Source organism: Loxodonta africana, chromosome 7, assembly GCF_030014295.1.
Source record: "Loxodonta africana isolate mLoxAfr1 chromosome 7, mLoxAfr1.hap2, whole genome shotgun sequence".
Taxonomy (NCBI): Eukaryota; Metazoa; Chordata; class Mammalia; order Proboscidea; family Elephantidae; genus Loxodonta; species Loxodonta africana.
In genome coordinates this window covers 95,517,294-95,538,049 of record NC_087348.1, presented here as the reverse complement: position 1 = coordinate 95,538,049, position 20,756 = coordinate 95,517,294, and the positions used below count along the sequence as shown (strand labels likewise).

Below are 20,756 nucleotides of genomic sequence, written 5' to 3'. Positions count from 1 at the left end.
CTGTAGAACAGGCTACTTTTGAGAATAAAAATAGCTCCTCAAAATTTTGACATGTGTAAATATGCCCAACTTATAGATCAATTGAGGTAACACTTGCTAAGGGTTCTAGCCACCTGTCCTACAAATCCTGAGCTTCTTTAGCAGAAATTACATGTTATTTATCCTGGTGCTAAGCATAGTGTCTGGCACAGAGTAAGTTCCTAGTAAAATGTTTGTAGAATGAACTAATTAATGATGCTTATGCTCTGGTGGTTAAGTGCTGCAGCTGCTAACCAAGAGGTGGGCAGTTCAAATCCGCCAGGCGCTCCTTGGAAACTCTATGGGAAAGTTCTACTCTGTCCTATAGGGTCACTATGAGTCGGAATCGACTCGATGGCAGTGGGTTAATGGGTTTATGCTCTGGTCAGCTGATGGGGTTTTGGTGTTCTTTTGATTTTTGAAGCCATTTTGCTTAAGAAACATTACCATTAAGACATTGCCTATGTTTATTTTTTTAAGGATTTACAGAAACATTGTTTCTGTTTAACATTTAGTGCATTCTTATAAGTAGGGATAAACTATGGGAATGGGTTCCCAAATAGTCCATCATAGTAGTAAATTATGTCAGTAGATTACCCCAGAGAACATTGATAGCATATCTATTGAGTATCCACTATCCATAAGGCCCTGTACTTGGGAGGTACTGTAGGCTATAGAAAGAGAATCAGATTTCATTTTTGCTTTCAAAAATCTTGTACTTTTACAGGAGACCCACCTCAGATGAAATAATGTTTATGAAAATGCTTTGTAAATGGTAAAATCATAAATACTTGTTATTGCTTTCATATGGTATGTGTACAAACAATTTTAATCTGTCTTCTTTTGAATATCTTCTGCCACAGCTTAACTCAAGTTTTATCACCTTTCCCTGTAAACTCTTGCAATAGGCTTTAATTGCTCCCCTTGACATCAGAATCTATCTTCTGTCCTGCGTAGTGCCCACAGAACTATTTTTCTAAGTTTGATGTGAGCATGTCCAATCCATCAGTACTTCCAAACCCTCATTGTATCCCCATATTTACTAGCCTTGACCTACTTCAGCAGCCCTGCCTACTGCCTTCCTTTACAGCATTGTCACTGCCCACATCCAACCCCAAGCACACTTATGATCTAGAGCTCCAGGGCTCAGCATAAGGAACTCCTCATTCAACTCCACATTGACAGAACTACCAGAGTCATTCACGTCCCCATTGTTTTGCACATTCTATTTTCTTTTCCTGAAATGTGATTATTTCGCTCCTTCCCAGTAAAATCGTTTTCATTCTTCAGGTCCTGGCACAAATGTCACCACTTGAGTAAAAACTTCCTTGACCTCCCTTCTTCCTACGCTGAGATGTTTTTCTCTCCTCTATGGTTTCAGAGTAGTTTATAGGTATCTCAGTTACTCAGTTGATAGATAAGTCACTGACTGCTTTTTCACTCTTCAGTTATTCGTTTATATGACTGCCTCTCTAAATTCCTAACTTCTGGGAGCAGGGACTGTCTCTTACCATCTTTATCTTCCCAGTACTTATTGTGGTATCTGTCACATAGCAGTGCTTGGTAAATGTTTGGTTTAGCCCTTCAGAAGGATTAATGTATATAAAACAGACATATTTGAATATTAGGTCAGAAAGACTTCTGGTGAGGTTTAATTTGAGTATAAATATGGAGCTAGGTGATTTATAATTCCCAGTCTAGCCTCTGTCCTCAGCTCCCTTGGTAAAACTGGCCTGATTTGTCTCTTGCATATTGTGCCAATTTAACTATAAATGACTAAAGATGGTAGTTCATATTTCTTTCATTCCTTGCATAAAGCACATAACCTCTTTGTCTCCGTTTCCTCCTGAGGATAATAATACACTCATCTAATAGTTGTTGTGAGAATTGACTTAGTTAATACTTAAAAACACTTTGGCCGGTACTTGGGACATAGCAAATACACAGTACATGTTAGATGGTGTTATTATTCTAGTAGTTTATAACTTTCTTTAAGATGTGTTACATTGCTAATTAAGAAAAAAAAATTAATGTAAGAGGTATGCTTTTGTATGTCTTTTTTTTAAATAATTTTTATTGAGCTTTAAGTGAATGTTTACAAATCAATAAGCTTATATACACCTTACTCCATACTCCCACTTACTCTCCCCCTAATGTGTCAGCCTTTCCAGTCTCTCCTTTCGTGACAATTTTGCCAGTTTCTAACCCTCTCTACCCTCCCATCTCCCCTCCAGACAGGAGATGCCAACACAGTCTCAAGTGTCCACCTGATACAAGTAGCTCACTCTTCATTAGCATCTCTCTCCTACCCATTGCCCAGGGCATTCCATGTCTGATGAGTTGTCTTCGGGAATGGTTCCTGTCCTGGGCCAACAGAAGGTTTGGGGACCATGACCACGGGGATTCCTCTAGTCTCAGTCAGACCCTTAAGTCTGGTCTTTTTATGAGAATTTGGGGTCTGCATCCCACTGATCTCCTGCTCCCTCAGGGGTTCTCTGTTGTGCTCCCTGTCAGGGCAGTTATCGATTGTGGCCGGGCACCAACTAGTTCTTCTGGTCTCAGGATGATGTAGGTCTCTGGTTCATGTGGCCCTTTCTGTCTCTTGGGCTCTTAGTTGTCATGTCACCTTGGTGTTCTTCATTCTCCTTTGCTCCAGGTGGGTTGAGACCAATTGATGCATCTTAGATGGCCGCTTGTTAGCATTTAAGACCCCAGACGCCACATTTCAAAGTGGGATGCAGAGTGTTTTCATAGTAGAATTATTTTGCCAATTGACTTAGAAGTCCCCTTAAGCCATAGTCCCCAAACCCCCGCCCTTGCTCCGCTGACCTTTGAAGCATTCAGTTTGTCCCGGAGACTTCTTTGCTTTTGGTCCAGTCCAGTTGGGCTGACCTTCCGTGTATTGAGTATTGTCCTTCCCTTCACCTAAAGTAGTTCTTATCTACTAACTAATCAGTAAATAACCCTCTCCCACCCTCCCTCCCTCGCTCCATCGTAACCACAAAAGTATGTGTTCTTCTCAGTTTATGCTATTTCTCAAGATCTTATAATAGTGGTCTTATACAATATTTGTCCTTTTGCCTCTGACTAATTTCGCTCAGCATAATGCCTTCCAGGTTCCTCCATGTTATGAAATGTTTCACAGATTTGTCACTGTTCTTTATAGATGTGTAGTATTCCATTGTGTGAATATACCACAATTTATTTACCCATTCATCCGTTGATGGACCCCTTGGTTGCTTCTAGCTTTTTGCTATTGTAAACAGAGCTGCAATATACATGGGTATGCATATATCTGTTTGTGTGAAGGCTCTTATTTCTCTAGGGTATGTTCCGAGGAGTGGGATTTCTGGGTTGTACGGTAGTTCTATTTCTAACTTTTTAAGAAAACGCCAGATAGATTTCCAAAGTGGTTGTACCATTTTACATTCCCACCAGCAGCGTATAAGAGTTCCAATCTCTCCTCAGCCTCTCCAACATTTATTATTTTTTGGATTAATGCCAGCCTTGTTGGGGCGAGATGGAATCTCATCGTAGTTTTAATTTGCATTTCTCTAATGGCTAATGATGGAGAGCATTTTCTCATGTATCTGTTAGCTGCCTGAACATCTTCTATAGTGAAGTGCCTGTTCATATCCTTTGCCCACTTCTTGATTGGGTTGAGTTTTAACAGAATCATATAGATTTTAGAGATCAGGCGCTCGTCGGAGATGTCATAGCTGAAAATTCTTTCCCAATCTGTAGGTGTTCTTTTTACTCTTTTGGTGAAGTCTTTAGATGAGCATAGGTGTTTAATTTTTAGGAGCTCCCAGTTATCTGGTTTCTCTTCATTGTATGTCTTTTATTTATTCATAAAATATTTGTTTTATACTTGCTGAGATGAATAAGCCAAATCCCCTGACTTTGCAGAGCTTAGGTATAAAACTGTTCTTGACTCAGGTTTGAAAAGGATTGAGCAAAGACAGTATGATCCCATGGAATGATCTCTGAACCACGGGTCATAAGTTTTGTGCCGCAGCTCAGTCACTGACTAACTTTCAGTAAGGTCCTTCTTAAATGTCTAGTACATACCTCAAACTTAACTATGTCTAAAACAAATCCCTTGTCAACTCTGTTCTCCCAGTGTTTTATTCCTTAGCCAAAAACACTTCTATTCTTCCATTTGTTCAGGCCAAGAAATCTAAATGTCACCCTTGATTTTCTTTTCAGCTATCCTCTACACCCATTCCCTCAAAAGTTAATGACTTCCAAAATATAGCTGTCTACTTCTTTCTGCTCCAACTACTATCATCCTAGTCCATGTCACCATTATCTCTTGACTTAAAGTTGGTCTCCTGGCTTCCATTCTTGCCCCTCTGTAATCCATTTTTTCCACACAGCAGCCATGTTTTTAAAACAAATTTAGATCATGTTAATCCCTCATTTAAAATCTTTCAATGGCCTTCCATCATATTTGAAATGAAATCTAAATCCTTTCCCTGAGATACGTAATTTGTCCCTTGCTTACCTCTCCAACCTTAGGTCCTTTTCATACCTCACATCACCTTCCACCCTGCTCCACTTCATCTCCACTGGTCGTCGTCTTTTTTTCTAACATGCCAAACTTTAAGACCTTTGTGATAACTTGTTTCTTCTGCCTGGAATATTCCTACTCCAGATATTGTTGTGGCTGGCTTATCTCAGTCATATCTCAACTTAAATGTCAACTGTCAGTTTTTTAGTGAGGCCTTTTCCTGAGTACCCAGTCTAGAGTAGCACTGGAACTTTATCATATTACTCCATTTTATATTTACCATAGCATTTGTCGCTACTTGATATTTTCCTACTTATTTACCCATTTGACTTCTCACAGAATGTTAGCTCCATGATTGCATGTTGTCTGTCTGTCTCTTTCACCATGGTGTCTCCAGATCGTAGAATAGTTTCTGGCAGATAGTAGGCATGCAATAAATATTTGTAGACTCACCAAATAAATGAATCTCTTTAAACTTTGTTTTTCCCCATCGTAGAACAAAGAATTGGATCTGAATTATATCCAAGAATCCTTTCTCCCCCTTTTTTAAATATCTTACGTTCTGAGTTGTCAGAAATAAAAAGGATTATTGGTCCATTGATTTTACATGTGAGTCTAAGATAAATATGTTAGTGATCTCACTGAGATAAATTCCATGTGCTTGCTATGTAGGCGTGTGAAACCTTTGAATGGCTCTTTCCTCCCCGTTAGTCTAACATTTTCCATCCTCACCCAGCCTTGGGGTTTTATGTGTGTAGACATTGGGAGGAAAAGACACAGAGGGTATTGCCAGGGAATAGCAGCTGGCAAGTAGCCAAGAGACCTCTTAGGCTGAGTGTTTGGCATTCAGCCTTATAGGCACAGAACATTGATTTTCTGTGTATCAGGAGAAGGACTGTCCCTCAAGCACTCTGCAGGGGGATACAATAGGATGTGACCTCTCATTAACCAAATTTAGAGAGGCTCAAACATTAAACTGATAGTATGAAATAATAATTTGTGGTGATAAGTGTAAATGTTATGTTTTGGATATTGGAACGTTGGCTTCTTACGGAGAAATGGTATGAGAGGCCAAATTATAATTACAAGGGTGCTTGATCAGAATCAAGCTGAAACACAACAACAACCAATCTGGTAGGGATTCTTTTGCTCCAAGGAACCAAGAATACACTGTTGTGTATTCTGATAGGCTCAGCCAGTTTCTGGCTCTGTGGTCAAACCATAGCCAACGGGCCAAATCTGGCCCACTGCCTCTTTTTGCATAAACTGCAAATTGACAGTGGTTTTAGATTGCAACTAATGTCACATAACAATATGTGTATGAATTTTTGTATGAGAAATTAACTTGAGCTGTAAACTTTTCAGCTAAAACACAGCAGGAGAAAAAAAAGTTTTTTACATATTTAAGTGTTGGGGGAAAATCAAAAGAATAATATTTCATGACATGTAAAAATTATGTGAAGTTGAAATTTCATTGCCCGTAAATAAAGTTGTATTGGAACGCAGCTACACTTGTCATTTATATATCCTGCATAACTACTTTTGCACTATAGCAGCATAGTTGAATATAGGTAGTTGCAAAAGAGATCATAAAAGCTTAAATTATTTTCTGTCTGGCCCTTTACAGAAAAAGTTTGCTGACCCCTGGCATAGAAGATTTTAGGTAGTGCTGGATAAGAATTATTTAGATGTTCTTTAGAGAGTACTTTCCTTATTTGCAAGTTTTACGTACAGTGTTTACATTTTAGTGGCAGTGTGTTAAGGCTCTTCAAGCATATCTAAGCATATCGAAATAGGCTTTTTTTTTTTTTAAATCCAGTGCCACAGTTCCATCTTTAATATATCTATATTGCCCTTAATGAAATAAAAAATGAAGAGCACATTTATCTCTAAATACTACTGCAACAGAAGTTTTGTACCCTAAACACTGAAAATACAGAACATCAGTAAATTAAAGTTAAGCACTGCAGGGACAGAGGCCTGTATCTTACTTATCTCTGTATCCTTTCCTCTTTCCCTTTCCCTCCTTTCACGCAGTAGATATTAATCAATAGTTGTTCAGTCTTGTATTTGGAGTCCGTGATACTATGAACCGTTGGTTGTGCTTCGAGATTTGGAGTGTAGGCTAAGTTTTGGGACTATGTAATTCTTGACCCCTCTCAGATACTGAGCATTCCCCGCACTATAGTCAGCGAACATCTCTCTCTTCCTCTAGGGTCCTGGTATACAGCTGGTCATTCACATAAATATTTCACCCAAGTTAGAAGCTGAGCTTTGCATTATTGGTTGTTCCTCTGTCTCCCTTTTCTTTTTCTTCAAATTATGATATTAATCACATACCACAAAATTACCCTTTTAAAATATACAGTAGTTTTTTAGTATATTCTCAAGGATGTACAATCATCACCACTATCTACTTCCAGAATATTTTTATCACCCCAAAAAGAAATCCCATACTCATTAGGGAGCTCTGGTGGCACAGTGGTTAAGAGATCAGCTGCTAACCAAAAGGTCAGCAGTTCTAATCTACCAGCCACTCCTTGGAAACCATATGGGGCCGTTCTTCTCTGTCCAGTAGGGTCACTGTGAGTGGGAACTGATGCCACAGCACATAACAACAGCAACATACCCATTAGCAGTTACTCTCCATTCCTCCCCACTGCCACCCGCTGTTGTTGTTGTGTGCCATCATTCAGACTCATAGTGATCCTATGGGACAAAGTAGATCTGACCCATAGGGTTTCCTAGGTTGTAATCTTTATAGGAACAGATGGCCAGGTCTTTTCTCCTGTTGAGCCGCTGGTGGGTTCAAACCGCCGACCTTTCAGATAGCAACCAAGCACTTAACCATTGCGCCGTCAGGCCTCTTTCCCCTACCCCCTGACAGCCACTAATCTGCTTTCTGTCTCTATATATTTGCCTGTTCTGGGTATTTCATATACATAGAAGCATATAACATGCCGCCTTTGTGTCTGGCTTCTTTTGCTTAGCATAATGTTTTAAGGTTCATCCAGGTTGTAGCATTTATCAGTACTTCATTCCATTTTAAGATGGCATAAAATTCCATTGTGTGGCTATACCACATTTTGTTTATCTGTTATCAGTCGATGGACATTTCGGTTGTTTCCACTTTTTGATTGTGAATAACGCTGCTTTGAAGATTCGTGTACAAATTTTTGTGTGTACATGTATCTTCTTTTGGGTATATTCCTAGGAGTGGAATTGCTGGATCATATGGTAACTCTATGCTTTTAAGATTTGTGAGAAACTGCCAAAATGTAAATAGCTTTCATATTTGTCTGTGCTCAAATTCCAGCCCTAGTGTTATGATCTTGGGCAAGGTAGGTAGCCTCTCTGAGCATCAGTTCCCTTCTCTATGAAATGGAATCGTAAGAGTACCCAGCTCAGCCTTAGTACAGTAAATTTCTCAATAAATGTTAACATAGTTATTATTACAGTTACTAATCTTATAGCACCTCTTATTTTTAGCATTACAGTTTATTAAGTACTTACCTGACAGCTTAGTAAACATTTACCTGACACATACGCCAAGCGCTGGGCCAGTTGCATGGGATATAGAAATGAATAAGACACTGTTTCTCTCCTAGAAAAGCTCTACCTTTTTTTTTTTTTTTTAACAAAGGTGTCTTTTTTTTTCTTTTTATTAAAAATAGAGCCTCCTGTCATGTTTTATATTCTTAATCACTTAGCAGTTCTTTCTGTTTGTCATGTATATAGCCTCCGTTTCTTTTTTTTTCAACCGTTTCTAACTCCAACCATACATGAAAATGAGTCTCATTTTTTCGTTCCCTGAGGCCCATCATTTAGACAGATTTGTGGAGGCTTCAGTAGAAGTTTGAAGAGAAAGAAAGTCTAATAATGATGGCGACCATTTATTGAATGTCTGCTTTGCACCTGGCAAATAATTTGTTTTTAATCCTGACAACAATGCTGATAGTAGATGTTGGTGTCATTTCTATTTATACATCATTTAAGATCATCTCTAGGTCCATTGTCAGAACGCAGACTCAGACATAGTTGTGGTCCTTAAGGAATTTTCAGCATAATTAAAGAGTCCACTTAAAAAAAATCCAAGATCATTTGAAAAAGGGGTAACTGTAATTTGTTTCTACATACGTAGCTGAAGAGACTGGGAGGAGTAACATGATTGCAGTGATTTCAGTGTCTTCTTAGATTCTTTCTCCCATGTCACTGCCCTTGACTTGCTGTAATGGAATCACAGCTGCTGACCTTGTTTTCACATCTTTAAAATGATACCTCTTGGGTTATTGTGTTTAGGTGTTACAGGAGATAATTTCTAATTTTAGAACATTTTCATTCTTCCAGTAAGGAACCCCAATACCCATTAGCAGTGACTCCTCATTCTTCCTTTCCTCAGTCCCAGACAACCACTAGTTTACTTTCTGTCTGTAGATTTACCTGTTATGGACATTTTATATCAATGGAATCATACAATATGTGGCCTTTGTGTCTGGCTTCTTTCACTTAACATAATGTTTTCAAGGTTGATCCATGTTGTAGCATGCATCAGAACTTCACTCCTTTTTATGGCTGAATAATACTCCATTGTATGGATATACATTTTATTTACCTATTCATCAATTGATGGACTTTTTAGTTGTTTCCATTTTGGGGTTATTATGAGTAATGCTGGTGTGAACATTCATATTTAAGTTTTTTGTGTGTGTGTGTGTGTGGACATGTGTTCATTGCTTGTGTGTATATACCTAGGAGTGAAATTACTAAGTCATCTGGTAGCTATATTAAACATTTTGAGGAACTGCCAAGCTGTTTTACAAAGTGACTGCACCATTTTACATTCCTGCCACCAGAGTATGAGGGTTCTAGTTTCTTCACATTTTTTATTTTATCTGTCTTTTTGATTATAGCTGTCCTGTTGTTGTTGTTAAGTGCCATCGAGGTGGTTTTGACTCATAGCGACCCTGTGCACAACAGAACGAAACAATGCCCAGTCCTGTGCCATCCTCACAGTTGTTGCTATGCTTGAGCCCATTGTTGCAGCCACTGTGTCAGTCCATTTTGTTGAGGGTCTTCCTTTTTCGCTGACCCTCTACTTTACCAAGCATGATGTCCCTTCTGATAACATGTCCCAAGTATGTGAGACGTAGTCTCACCATCCTTGCTTCTAAGGAGCGTTCTGGCTGCACTTCCAAGACAGATTGGTTCATTCTTTTGGCAGTCCGTGGTATATTCAATATTCTTCACCAGCAGCACAATTCAAAGCTGTCAATTCTTCTTCGGTCTTCCTTATTCATTGTCCATCCTTCACATGCATATGAGGCAATTGAAAACACCCTGGCTTGGTTCAGGCGCACCTTAGTCCTCAAGGTGACATCTTTGCTTTTCAACACCTTCAAGAGGTCTTTTGGAGCAGATTTTCCCAATGCAGTGTGTCTTTTGATTTCTTAACTGCTGCTTCCATGGCTGTTGATTGTGGATCCAAGTAAAATGAAATCCTTGACAACCTCAATCTTTTCTCCATTTATCAAGATGTTGCTTGTTGGTCCAGTTGTGAGGGTTTTTGTTTTATGTTGACGTGTAATCCATACTGAAGGCTGTGGTCTTTGATCTTCATCAGTAAGTGTCTCAAGTCCTCTTTACTTTCAGCAAGCAAGGTTGTGTCATCTGCATAATACAGGTTGTTAATGAGTCTTCCTCCAATCCTAATGCCCCGTTCTTCATATAGTCCAGTTTCTCTGATTTATATATATATATATATACACACTTTGGGTGAAGGTTTACAGAACAAACTAGTTTCTCATCAAAGAGTTAGTACACACATTGTTTTATGACATTGGTTAACAACCCCACGACACGTGAACACTCTCTCTTCTCAACCCTGGGTTCCCTATTCCCAGCTTTCCTGTTCTCTCCTGCCTCCCAGTCCCTGCCTCAGGGCTGGTGCGCCCCTTTAGTCTTGTTTTGTTCCATGGGCCTGTTCAATCTTTGGCTGAAGGGCGAACCTTCTGGAGTGACCTCATTACTGAGCTGAAAGGGTGTCTGGGGGCCATACTCTTAGGTTTTCTCCAGTCTCTGTCAGGCCAGCAAGTCTGGTCTTTCTTTTCGAGTTAGAATTTTGTTGTACATTTTTCTCCAGCTCTGTCCAGGACCTTCTATTATGATCCCTGTCAGAGTAGTCAGTGGTGGTAGCCGGGCACCATCTAGTTTTACTGGACTCAGTCTGGTGGAGGCCACGGTAGATATGGTCCATTAGTCCTTTGGACTAATCTTTCCCTTGTATCTTTAGTTTTCTTCATTCTTCCTTGCTTCCAAAGGGGTGAGACCAGTGGAGTATCCTAGATGGCCGCTCACAGGCTTTTAAGACCCCAGACACTACTCACCAAAGTAGAATGTAGAACATATGCGTTATAAACTTATGTTATGCCGCCTGAGCTAAATATTCGCCAAGATGATGGTCCTCACAGCCCTCAGCCCAGCAGTTCAGTCCCTCAGGGAGTTTGGATGTGTCTATGGAGCTACCATGACCTTGCCTTGTACAGGTTGTGCTGGCTTCCCCAGTATTGTGTACGGTCTTACCCTTCACCAAAGTTACTACCTATCTGTTGTCTATTAAGTGTTTTTCCATCCCCACCCCTCCCGTCCCTCATAACCATCAAAGATTGTTTCTTTTTGTATATAGACCTTTTCATGCAGTTTCTCGGATTATTTGCTGAGCATACAGACTGAATAGGTATGGTGACAGGATACAACCTTGACGTACACCTTTCTTGACTTTAAACTATGCAATATCCCTTTGTTTTGTTCGAATGATTGCCTCTAGATCCATGTACAGATTCCTCATGAACACAGTTAAGAGTTCAGGAGTTTCTGTTCTGTGCAGCAGTATCCATAGTTTGTTATTATCCACACAGTCAAATGCCTTTGCATAGTCAGTAAAACACATGTGAACATCTTTTTGGTATTCTCTGCTTTCAGCCAGGATCCATCTGACATCAGCAGTGATATCCCTGGTTCCACGCCCCCTTCTAAATCTGGCTTGAATTTCTGGCAGTTCCCTGTTGATACACTGCTACAGCCGCTTTTGAATAATCTTCAGCAAAATTTTACTTGCATATGATATTAATGATATTGTTCAGTAATTTTCGCATTCGGTTGGATCGCCTTTCTTCGGCATAGGCATAACTATGGATCTCTTCCAGTCAGTTCGCCAGGTAGCTGTCTTCCAAACTTCTTGGCATAGACGAGTGAGCACTTCCAGTGCCCCATCTGCTTTGTTGAAACATCTCAGTTGGTTCTTCAATTCCCAGAGCCTTGTTTTTTGCCAGTGCCTTCAGTGCAGCTTGAACTTCTTCCCTCAAAACCATCAGTTTCTGGTCATATGCTACCTCCTGAAATGATTGAACATCTACCAATTCTTTTTGGTATAATGACTCTGTGTATTCCTTCCATCTTCTTTTGATGCTCCCTGTATCGCTTAATATTTTCCCTGTAGAATTCTTTAGTATTGCAACTGGAGGCTTGAATTTTTTCAGTTCTTTCAGCTTGAGAAATGCTGAGCGTGTTCTTCCCTTTTGGTTTTCTATCTCCAGGTCTTCGCACATGTTATCCTAATACTTTATTTTGTCTTCTTGAGCTGCCCTTTGAAATCTACATCTAGCTGTCCTAGTGGATGTGATTGTAGTTTTCCTAGTGGGTATGATGTGATGTCGTATTGTGGTTCTAATTTGCGTTTCCCTAATGACTAATAGGAGCCCTGGCGGCACATGGGTAAGTGCTACAGCTGTTAACCAAAAGGTCGCTGTCTGGAATCCATCAAACCATTCCTTGGAAACCCTATGGGGCAGTTCTGCTCTGTCCTGTGGGGTCACTATACGTCAGAATCGACTGTACGGCAACAGGTTGGTTTGTTTGTTTTTTTTAATGTATTTTAGATGAAGGTTTACAGGACAAACTGTCTTTTCATTAAAAAATTAATACATGTTTTGTGACATTGGTTTCCACCCCCACAACATGTCAACGCTTTCCCCTTCTCGACCTTGGGGTCCCCATTACCAGCTTTGCTGTCCCCGCCTACCTTCTCATCCTTGCCCATGGGCTGGTGTGCCCATTTAATCTCCTTTTGTTTTGGGACTGTGTCTAATCTTTGACTGAGGGGTGAACCTCAGGAGTGACTTCATTACTGAGTTAAAAAGGAGTCGCGGGGCCATACTCGGGGTTTCTCCAGTCAGGTTTGTGTTTTTTAATGAGTAATAATGTTGAACATCTTTTCGTATACTTGTTAGCTATTTTATATCTTCTTTGGTGAAATGTCTATTCAGATCCTAACCCTTCAGCTTTTATACAATCACGTGAGGATCTTCTCTGTATAATATTCCAAAAATCTTCCTTTTCCTCTGTTTATCTCGGGGTTTTTCCTCTATAAAATACAGAGCTGTCATTCAGAGGAAGTACAGTTTTTCAGAGAATGGGAAATTCATTGTTCCTGTGAGTCTTTGGAAGCTCTCTATTCCTGGTTATATTGCTTGCTTTATATTATTTTTCTACCCTAACAAAAAACGCCTGTAATTTTTTTTGTACAAATTAGTAAAAAGATGACTCTAGCGAAGAATTGGAAAAGGGTAGCCCACCTAGGAGGGCTTCCAGGTCCTATTCCAAGTAGAGGCAGCCATATAAACAGTCCTACCTGCGTGCTTGTTTCTCTCCTGTCTGCCTGACTAGCCTATTTTCCACACTAATGCCTTGTCTTGATTCTTCTGCCTTGTCATCCATTATAATCTTTGTTTCTTGGATTGTGAAAAGAGCAAAAAATTGTTAGGTATTTTACGTTGTTATTTTCACGTCTACTTCACAACCTTAAAGATTGGTGTTACTAGTGTTCCCCTTTTAATGCTGAATAGGATGGCTCAGCAAGGTCATAGAACCCGTGCATTTTTTCCTTACTGGCCTTTTCTGTTTTCTAGTCTGAAGGTTGCTGCTGAAATGGGAGCAAGCTTCCTCTACTGACTTTGGATGGAGTAGCTGTCCAAATCATTTTACCTCAGCTTGTTACAGTGGCTTTTGTCTGCCTGGAATGCTTATGTAGAGAGAAAAGCCTAGAAGTGAAGCTGAAGTCATGTTATAGAAATTTCAGATGCTAAGCCATGAGATTTTTACTTTATCCATGAACAGGAGGATATTGAGTTGGAAGGTGGCTTGATTAAAAATATGTATATAATTCGGAATGTTTATTGAATGTATTCTAGTCATAGAGACGAATAAACTATTGTCTTTGCCCTCAAGGAACTTCCAGGCCATTTGGAGAGATGGAATCAAATAATTACTACTCTCGTGTAGGTAAATGTGCCACAGAAGTCTGTATAAAGTTCTTGGGAGCAGAGGAAGGTGCTGTAGAGATAATTTCTTAACTCTATTTAAATCAGTGATCGGACAGTAGTAAACATTTCCTGTGTGTTTTAAGTAGTTGTATTTTACAGTGGAATTGGGTTAGACTGTGTTTGGTGTAAATTTTTTCTGTTACAGATATAGATTAGCAAGAATAGTTAGCATTGTTTTGTTGTACAACATTATACAATAAAACTACAAATGTAAGTTAAAATTGCTTTCGTGTATTAAAATATTAACTTTCTTCTGACAGATATGCCAAGAGTTTAATAGCACCTGGGCTTGGGAGATGGAAAAGAAGGGCTATCTTGAAATGAGTGTTGAATGCAAACTGGCACTCTTGAAGGTAATAAATTTATTATTTGTTATAATTATTTTCATTTAAAATTTCACTTTTAACTTCTCAGTGAATTGGAAAATAGCCAAAAATAGACATTTTTATTGTAAATGGAACAGATCAGTAGAGTCTCATATTTTTGTTGCCAAAAAGTCTGTTCTTTAAATAACTTTAGTTGTCGTTGTTCTACACATAAGTATACAAAAAAAAAAAAAAAAACATTGCCATCGAATCGATTCCGACTCATAGCAACCCTATAGGACAGAGTAGAACTGCCCCATAGAATTTCCAAAGAGCGCCTAGTGGATTTGAACTGCCGACCTTTTGGTTAGCAGCTGTAACTCTTAACCACTACGCCACCAGGGTTTCTATAAGTATAAAAAAATAGCTGAACTTAATTATCTCTGCTTGTAGAGACAGTAGTAAAATGAGTAAACAATTGCCCAAAATTAATTTTATTATTTTCAGCCTTCACAAGCATTGCTAATAAATGCTGTAACTGTGGTTAATCTGTTTGATGATATGAAATAGGTAATTTGATGTAATTGTTTTTCAGATGACTAAGGCATGTCATTATGTACTTAATAAAACCCTCACATAACCAAAACTTACTTGATTAAAATAGGTCTTCTCAAAGGAGGTTTATTTTGAAGTTTCAGTTATCATTTCTCTTCCTGCTCACTTCCTAGTGTTGGTCGTAATAACTAGTGACATAGCCAGGATAATGAAGGAAAAATATCCTCCACAGAAAAATTAATGAAGTTTTCACTAATTCACAATGTTTCATCAAGTAGGTTTCATATTCAAAAGACCTCAAGATAAAATGATTTTTCTTAAAATGTAACGAAAGTATATATACTATTTTTTAGAAATAGAATATGACTATGTGTAGATGTTATTTTCTTGCCCCAAGCTGCTGTTAGGGTTACATGAAAGTCTGTAAGATTCATAAGATCCCTCTCTAAGAAAATTGAAAGTTACGGGAAACTCTAGATTTCAGGTTGTATTATCATGTAAGCTAATCTGTCACCAGGAGTCATGAGTGGTAGTTAAGACCAAAGACTAGATTGTGGCCTCAAAGGGGTGTGTACGTAATTCTTTGAAGTGTCAGAACAAAGTCATAGAACTTCCTTCTAGTCATGTTTTTAAAAAAATCTCAACTTTGTAAGTAACTTCTTTGTGCATTCCTATAATGTACAGAATATGTTAGTAGAGGTATAAACCCAGTGCCGTCATATATATACAGTAATAAATGTATAAATATATGTTTTATATACACATGTACATATATCTATGACACACATAATTGAGTGTTTTATCCTTTTTTTTTTTTAATTATTATTGGTAGGGATGCTTGATCACAATGTTTAGAGACTACTGTACTAACTAACACAGGCAAGGAGACTATGATAGGAGCTTTGTGTACTGTCTGCCTAGGCAGAGAGGCTCAGGGAAGATATTCTGTCTTTAGGCCCTAATAATATACAAAAATATATAACAAAAATTTAGGTCCTCCAAAATAGTCATGTGAATATCTTTATATTAAGAGAATGCTCCATAGACAACTATCAATGAAACACTACCTTCATTGAAAACTGCAAATGTTTCTGGCTTTAAAAAACACAGCCATTTCAAGAATAATGGTCTCTTAAACCTTTAGGAGAAAGAGTCATGGAAAATTTTATACCATGAGACAATTTGAGAGACTTTAGAACAAGCAGGCTTAATGCTTTTGAAATATAACTTGATTTATGTCAGTGATTGGGATAAACTTATAAATCTATATAATGCTAAAATGTTAATTTAAAATTTATCTATTAAAATTGATCATTCTCAGGGGTGTATATGGAAGTGGAAGAGGATAGTGAAAGATGGCTACACTATACATGTTCTTTACACTCCTGTCTCTACGTCAGTGCTATAGCAAGCCACAGTGACAAATCAAAGTGTTATATCCCTTCATCACGCTGAAAAACACCAAGTGAAGTAAAAGATTTCTTAGATTGGAATCTCAAAAGTGCATTTGTATCTTTGTTAACGGCCAATGTCATACCTCTTGGCACAACCTAAGATTAACAATAGACTTTAATATGATGGTTGAAAGTATCATATTTATAGTGATGGAGAAATATTTATGGGATATTTTAAACCGTATTCTGGCTATTTTCTAGTACCTCTGCGAGTGTCAGTTTGATGACAATCTCAAATTCAAGAATATCATTAATGAGGAGGATGCCGACGCTATGCGCCTCCAGCCAATTGGCCGAGACAAAGATGGCCTCATGTACTGGTACCAGTTGGATCAAGATCACAATGTCAGATTGTACATAGAAGAACAAGATGATCAAGATGGTTCTTCATGGAAATGTATTGTCAGGTATCTTTTCTGAATATCTTTACATTTATATTTGTGTTTCTTAATCTCTTCTCTGCTAGAATGCAACCTCTGAGAGTAGAGTGATCCTTTTTTTGTGGGGTTAGGGGAATTCCAGGGACTAAGACACTGCCAAGCACAGTACACATAGTCAGCCCTCAATATTTGTCAAATAAGTGAATATATTTAGCAATAGGATTCATGTCAAGACATACCTCCTTGTACTTCAGCATGCCAGAATCTGACAAATAGTGATGGAAGAATAATATGCACATGAAAACACGTTCTTTGAAGAATTCAAGAGAAGAGTGTTGATTGGTTCTTCTTTACATATAGTTTTCTCTTAGACGTTATTCTATTAAAAAAAAAAGAATTCTATTAGATACTGTTTATTTGCAATTATTTTAATTTGATAAATTCGTCTAGGCATTTTAGTATTTTTATTTTTGCTGTGTACATTTATTGGGAATCTGAAGAAATCTGAGGATAATTCTAAGCATTTTTTAAATAATTAATTTTATTCTTGTTGAGAGTATACACAGCCGAACATACACCAATTCAGCAATTCTATATGTATAATCCAGTGACATTGATTATATTCTTTGAATTGTCCAACCATTCTCTTCCTCATTAACGTAAGCTCGCTGCCCCCTAAGTTTCTTATCTAATCATTGGAGTTGCTGTTGTCAGTTTGATCCCATATAGATAGATCTTAAAAGAGCACAGCGCTCAAGGCAAACATTCTTTTACTAGTTAAGCTAAAATACTTGTTTGGTTTTAAGGAGACTTCAGAGAAAATTTTTGATTTAAGGTTTAAAGATTATCACAGAGCAATGGATTCAGGGGTGTATCCAGCCTCCATGGCTCCAGAAAGTCTGGATATTTTGAAAATTCGGAATTTTGTTCTATAATTTCCCCCTTTTGATCAGGATACCCCTGTGGAATCTTTGATCAAAATGTTCAGTAATGGTAGCAGGCACCATCAGCTCTTCTAGTCTCATGGCAAAGGAGATAGTTGTTCATGGAGGCAACTAGCCACATGTTCCATTTCCTCTTCCTATTCCTAAGTCTCCTTCCTCTGTTGCTCCAGGTGAATAGAGTCCAATTGTTGTGCCTCGGATGGCTGCTTGCAAGTTTTTAGGACACCAGGCACTATGCAACAAACTAGGAGATAGAACAGAAGCACTAAACATGTTATTAGGCCAGTTAACTGGGATGTCCCATGAAACCATGACCCTAAACCTCTAAGCGAAGGAACCCAATTCCATTAGGTGTTTGGGTGTACATAAGAAGCCTCACGTCTGAGGTCTTAAAAGCTAGCAAGTGGCCATCTAAGTTAAATCAATTGGTCTCAACCACCTAGAGCAAAGGAGAATGAAGAACACCAAAGACACAAGGAAAATATGAGCCCAAGAGACAGAAGGGCCACATAAGCCAGAGACTCAATCAGCCTGGGACTGGAAGAACTAGATGGTGCCCACCTACCACCAATGACTGCCCTGACAGGAAACACAACAGAGAATCCATGATGGAGCAGGGGAAAAGTGGGATAGAGACCTCAAATTCTAGTAAAAAGACCAGACTTAATGGTCTGACTGAGACTGGAGGGCCTGCAGAGGTAGTGGCCCCCAGATTCTCTCTTAGCCCCAAACTAAAACCATTTCTGAAGCCAACCCTGCAAAGATTAGGCTGGACTATAAGACATAAAATGATACTGGTGAGGAGTGTGTTTCTTAGCTCAAGTAGACACATGAGACTGTGTGAACAGCTCCTGTTCAGAGGCGTGATGAGAAGGTAGATGGGGACAGGAGCTGGTTGAATGGACACAGGAAATATAGGGTGGAGAGAAAGAGTGTGCTGTCACATTGTAGGGAGAGCAGCTAGGGTCACATAACAATGTGTGTATAAATTTTTGTATGAGAAACTGACTTGAATTATAAACTTTCACTTAAAGCACAATTAAAAAAAAGAAAAAAATAAGCCTCAGTAGTTACTTTTTTTTGGTCATTGTTGTGAATATATCTGTCGCACAAGTTTTATAAATTCAGCTGTTTACAGGGGTACAACTTATTTACAGCAATTACATCAATCAACATAATTTCTCCCTCACCATTAACCCCGCCTCTTCCCCTCCCTCCCACTTATGGTAACCGCTAATGAACTTTGTTCTTTATACATTTGCCTTTTCTTGTCTTTTTATATAAGTGAGGTCATACAATATTTGTCCTTTTGTGATTGACTTATTTCACTCAGCATTATGTCTTCAGTCCCATCCTTACCGTAGCATGTATCAAGACTTCATTTCTCCTCTTGGGTGAGTAGCATCCCATTGTGTGTATGTTGCACATTTGTTTATCCCTTCATCTGTTGATGGGCATTTAGGTTGTTTACACCTTTTGGCTATTGTGAATAGTGCTGCAACCAACATTGGTGTACAAGTCTCTGAGTTGCTGCTTTCGGGTTTTTTGGGTATATACTTAGGAGTGGAATTGTTGGGTCATATGGGAGTTCTATTTTTAGTTTTTTGAGGAACTGCCATACTGTTTTCCATAATAGCTATGCCATTTTGCATTTTCACCAGCAATGGATAAGGGTTCCGGTTTCCTCACATCCTAGCCAACATATGTTAATTTCTGGGTTTTTTTAGCTTAGCCATTCTAAAAAAATTCTAGTGGGTGTAAAACAGTCTCTCGTTGTGGTTTTAATGTGTGCATCTCACTAATGACTTTGAGCATCTTTTCGTGTATTTAGTGGCCATTTGAATGTCCTCTTTGGTGAAATGTCTATTCAAGTCCTTTGCCCATTTTATGATTGGGTTATTTGTCTTTTTGTTGTTGTCAAAGTTTTAGATAAATATGGCTATTAGATTCTTATCGGATATATGGTTTCTGAAGATACTCTCCCAGTTGGTAGCTTTTCTTTTTACTTTTTCGGTAAAGTCTTTTGAGGAAGAAAAGTTTTTAATTTTTGTAAGGTCTCATGTGTTTATTTTGTCTTTTGCTGCTTGTGCTTTTGTTGTTGTATTAGGTAATCTATTGTTGAAAGGCCTGACAGCATTGCCTCTGCTTGTTCTTCTAAGAATTTTATGGTTTTAGTTTGCACATTTAGGTCCTTAATCCATTTTGAATTTGTTTTTGTGTATGGTGTGAGGCATGGATCCTGTTTCATTTTTCTGCATGTGGAAATCCAATTTCCTCAGCACTATTTATTGAAGAGACTCTCCTTTCCCCATTGAATGGGCCTGGCACCCTTGTCAAAATAGCTGACCACAGATGTGTATGTTTACTTTTGGACTCTCAGTTCTATTCCTCTGGTCTGTGTATCTTGTTATACCAGTATTAGGCTGTTTTGATTATTGTAGCTGTATGTTTTAAAATTAGGAAGTGTGAGCCCTCTTACTTTATTCTCTTTCAGCCTTGCTTTAGGTATTTGAGGCCTCTTGCCATTCCATATGAAGCTGAGGATTAGTTTTTCCAGTTTTGTAAAGGAGGCTTTTGGAATTTTGACCAGGAGGATTGCATTGAATCAGTAGAACGTTTTGGGTAGTACTGACATCTTAACAATATTAATTCTTCCGGTCCATGAACACGGAACATCTTTCTGTTTATTTAAGTCTTCTTTAATCTCTTTCAGCAGATTTTCATAATTTTCATTGTATCAGTCTGTTTTTTTTTTTCTCTGCCATATTCGGGTTTTTTTTTTTTTAATCTTGACTTCTTGTTTGTGTTGACGAATATTGTTGAACAAAAATATTTAATACAAAACCTTGAAATGTAACTTAAAAAAAAAGTCAGTGTGTGAATTGGGACCTTAATTCAGAACCTTTGTGTTTCTTATTTTCTGTCTTAGCAGGTCTGTTATTTAGAATTCATCCCATGATGCCCATAGTATAAATTTGGAAAACCTTAGGGTATCTATAACTAAAGTAAGGAAAAGTAGTGGATGTTTTAAAAAAACGCTTTTGACATTAATTCATCTAGTTTTTGCCCCATTCTTGAATTTTAGCAGATTTTTTAAGTGATTATTTATTAATTTATTAAAGAAGAAACATGTAGAAATCTTTAATCTTTGTATGAGTCAGGGAAGCTTCACTTTCATTCCGTAAGAATAGATGTGAATTAAATGAGCTC

The 20,756-nt window shown here is 38.3% G+C and overlaps 1 protein-coding gene across 4 annotated transcripts in view; it reads left to right on the top strand.

The window, feature by feature from the left end:
* The window catches only part of RSF1 (remodeling and spacing factor 1), a 166,621-nt gene that overhangs the window by 74,723 nt on the left and 71,142 nt on the right, over positions 1-20,756 (top strand). For all 4 annotated transcript variants that reach the window (XM_023558505.2, XM_003418517.4, XM_010598170.3 and 1 more), the window contains exons 3-4: positions 14,169-14,261; positions 16,424-16,629. In XM_023558505.2, the coding sequence (XP_023414273.2) occupies positions 14,169-14,261; positions 16,424-16,629 (299 nt within the window). The remainder of the gene's footprint in view (positions 1-14,168; positions 14,262-16,423; positions 16,630-20,756) is intronic.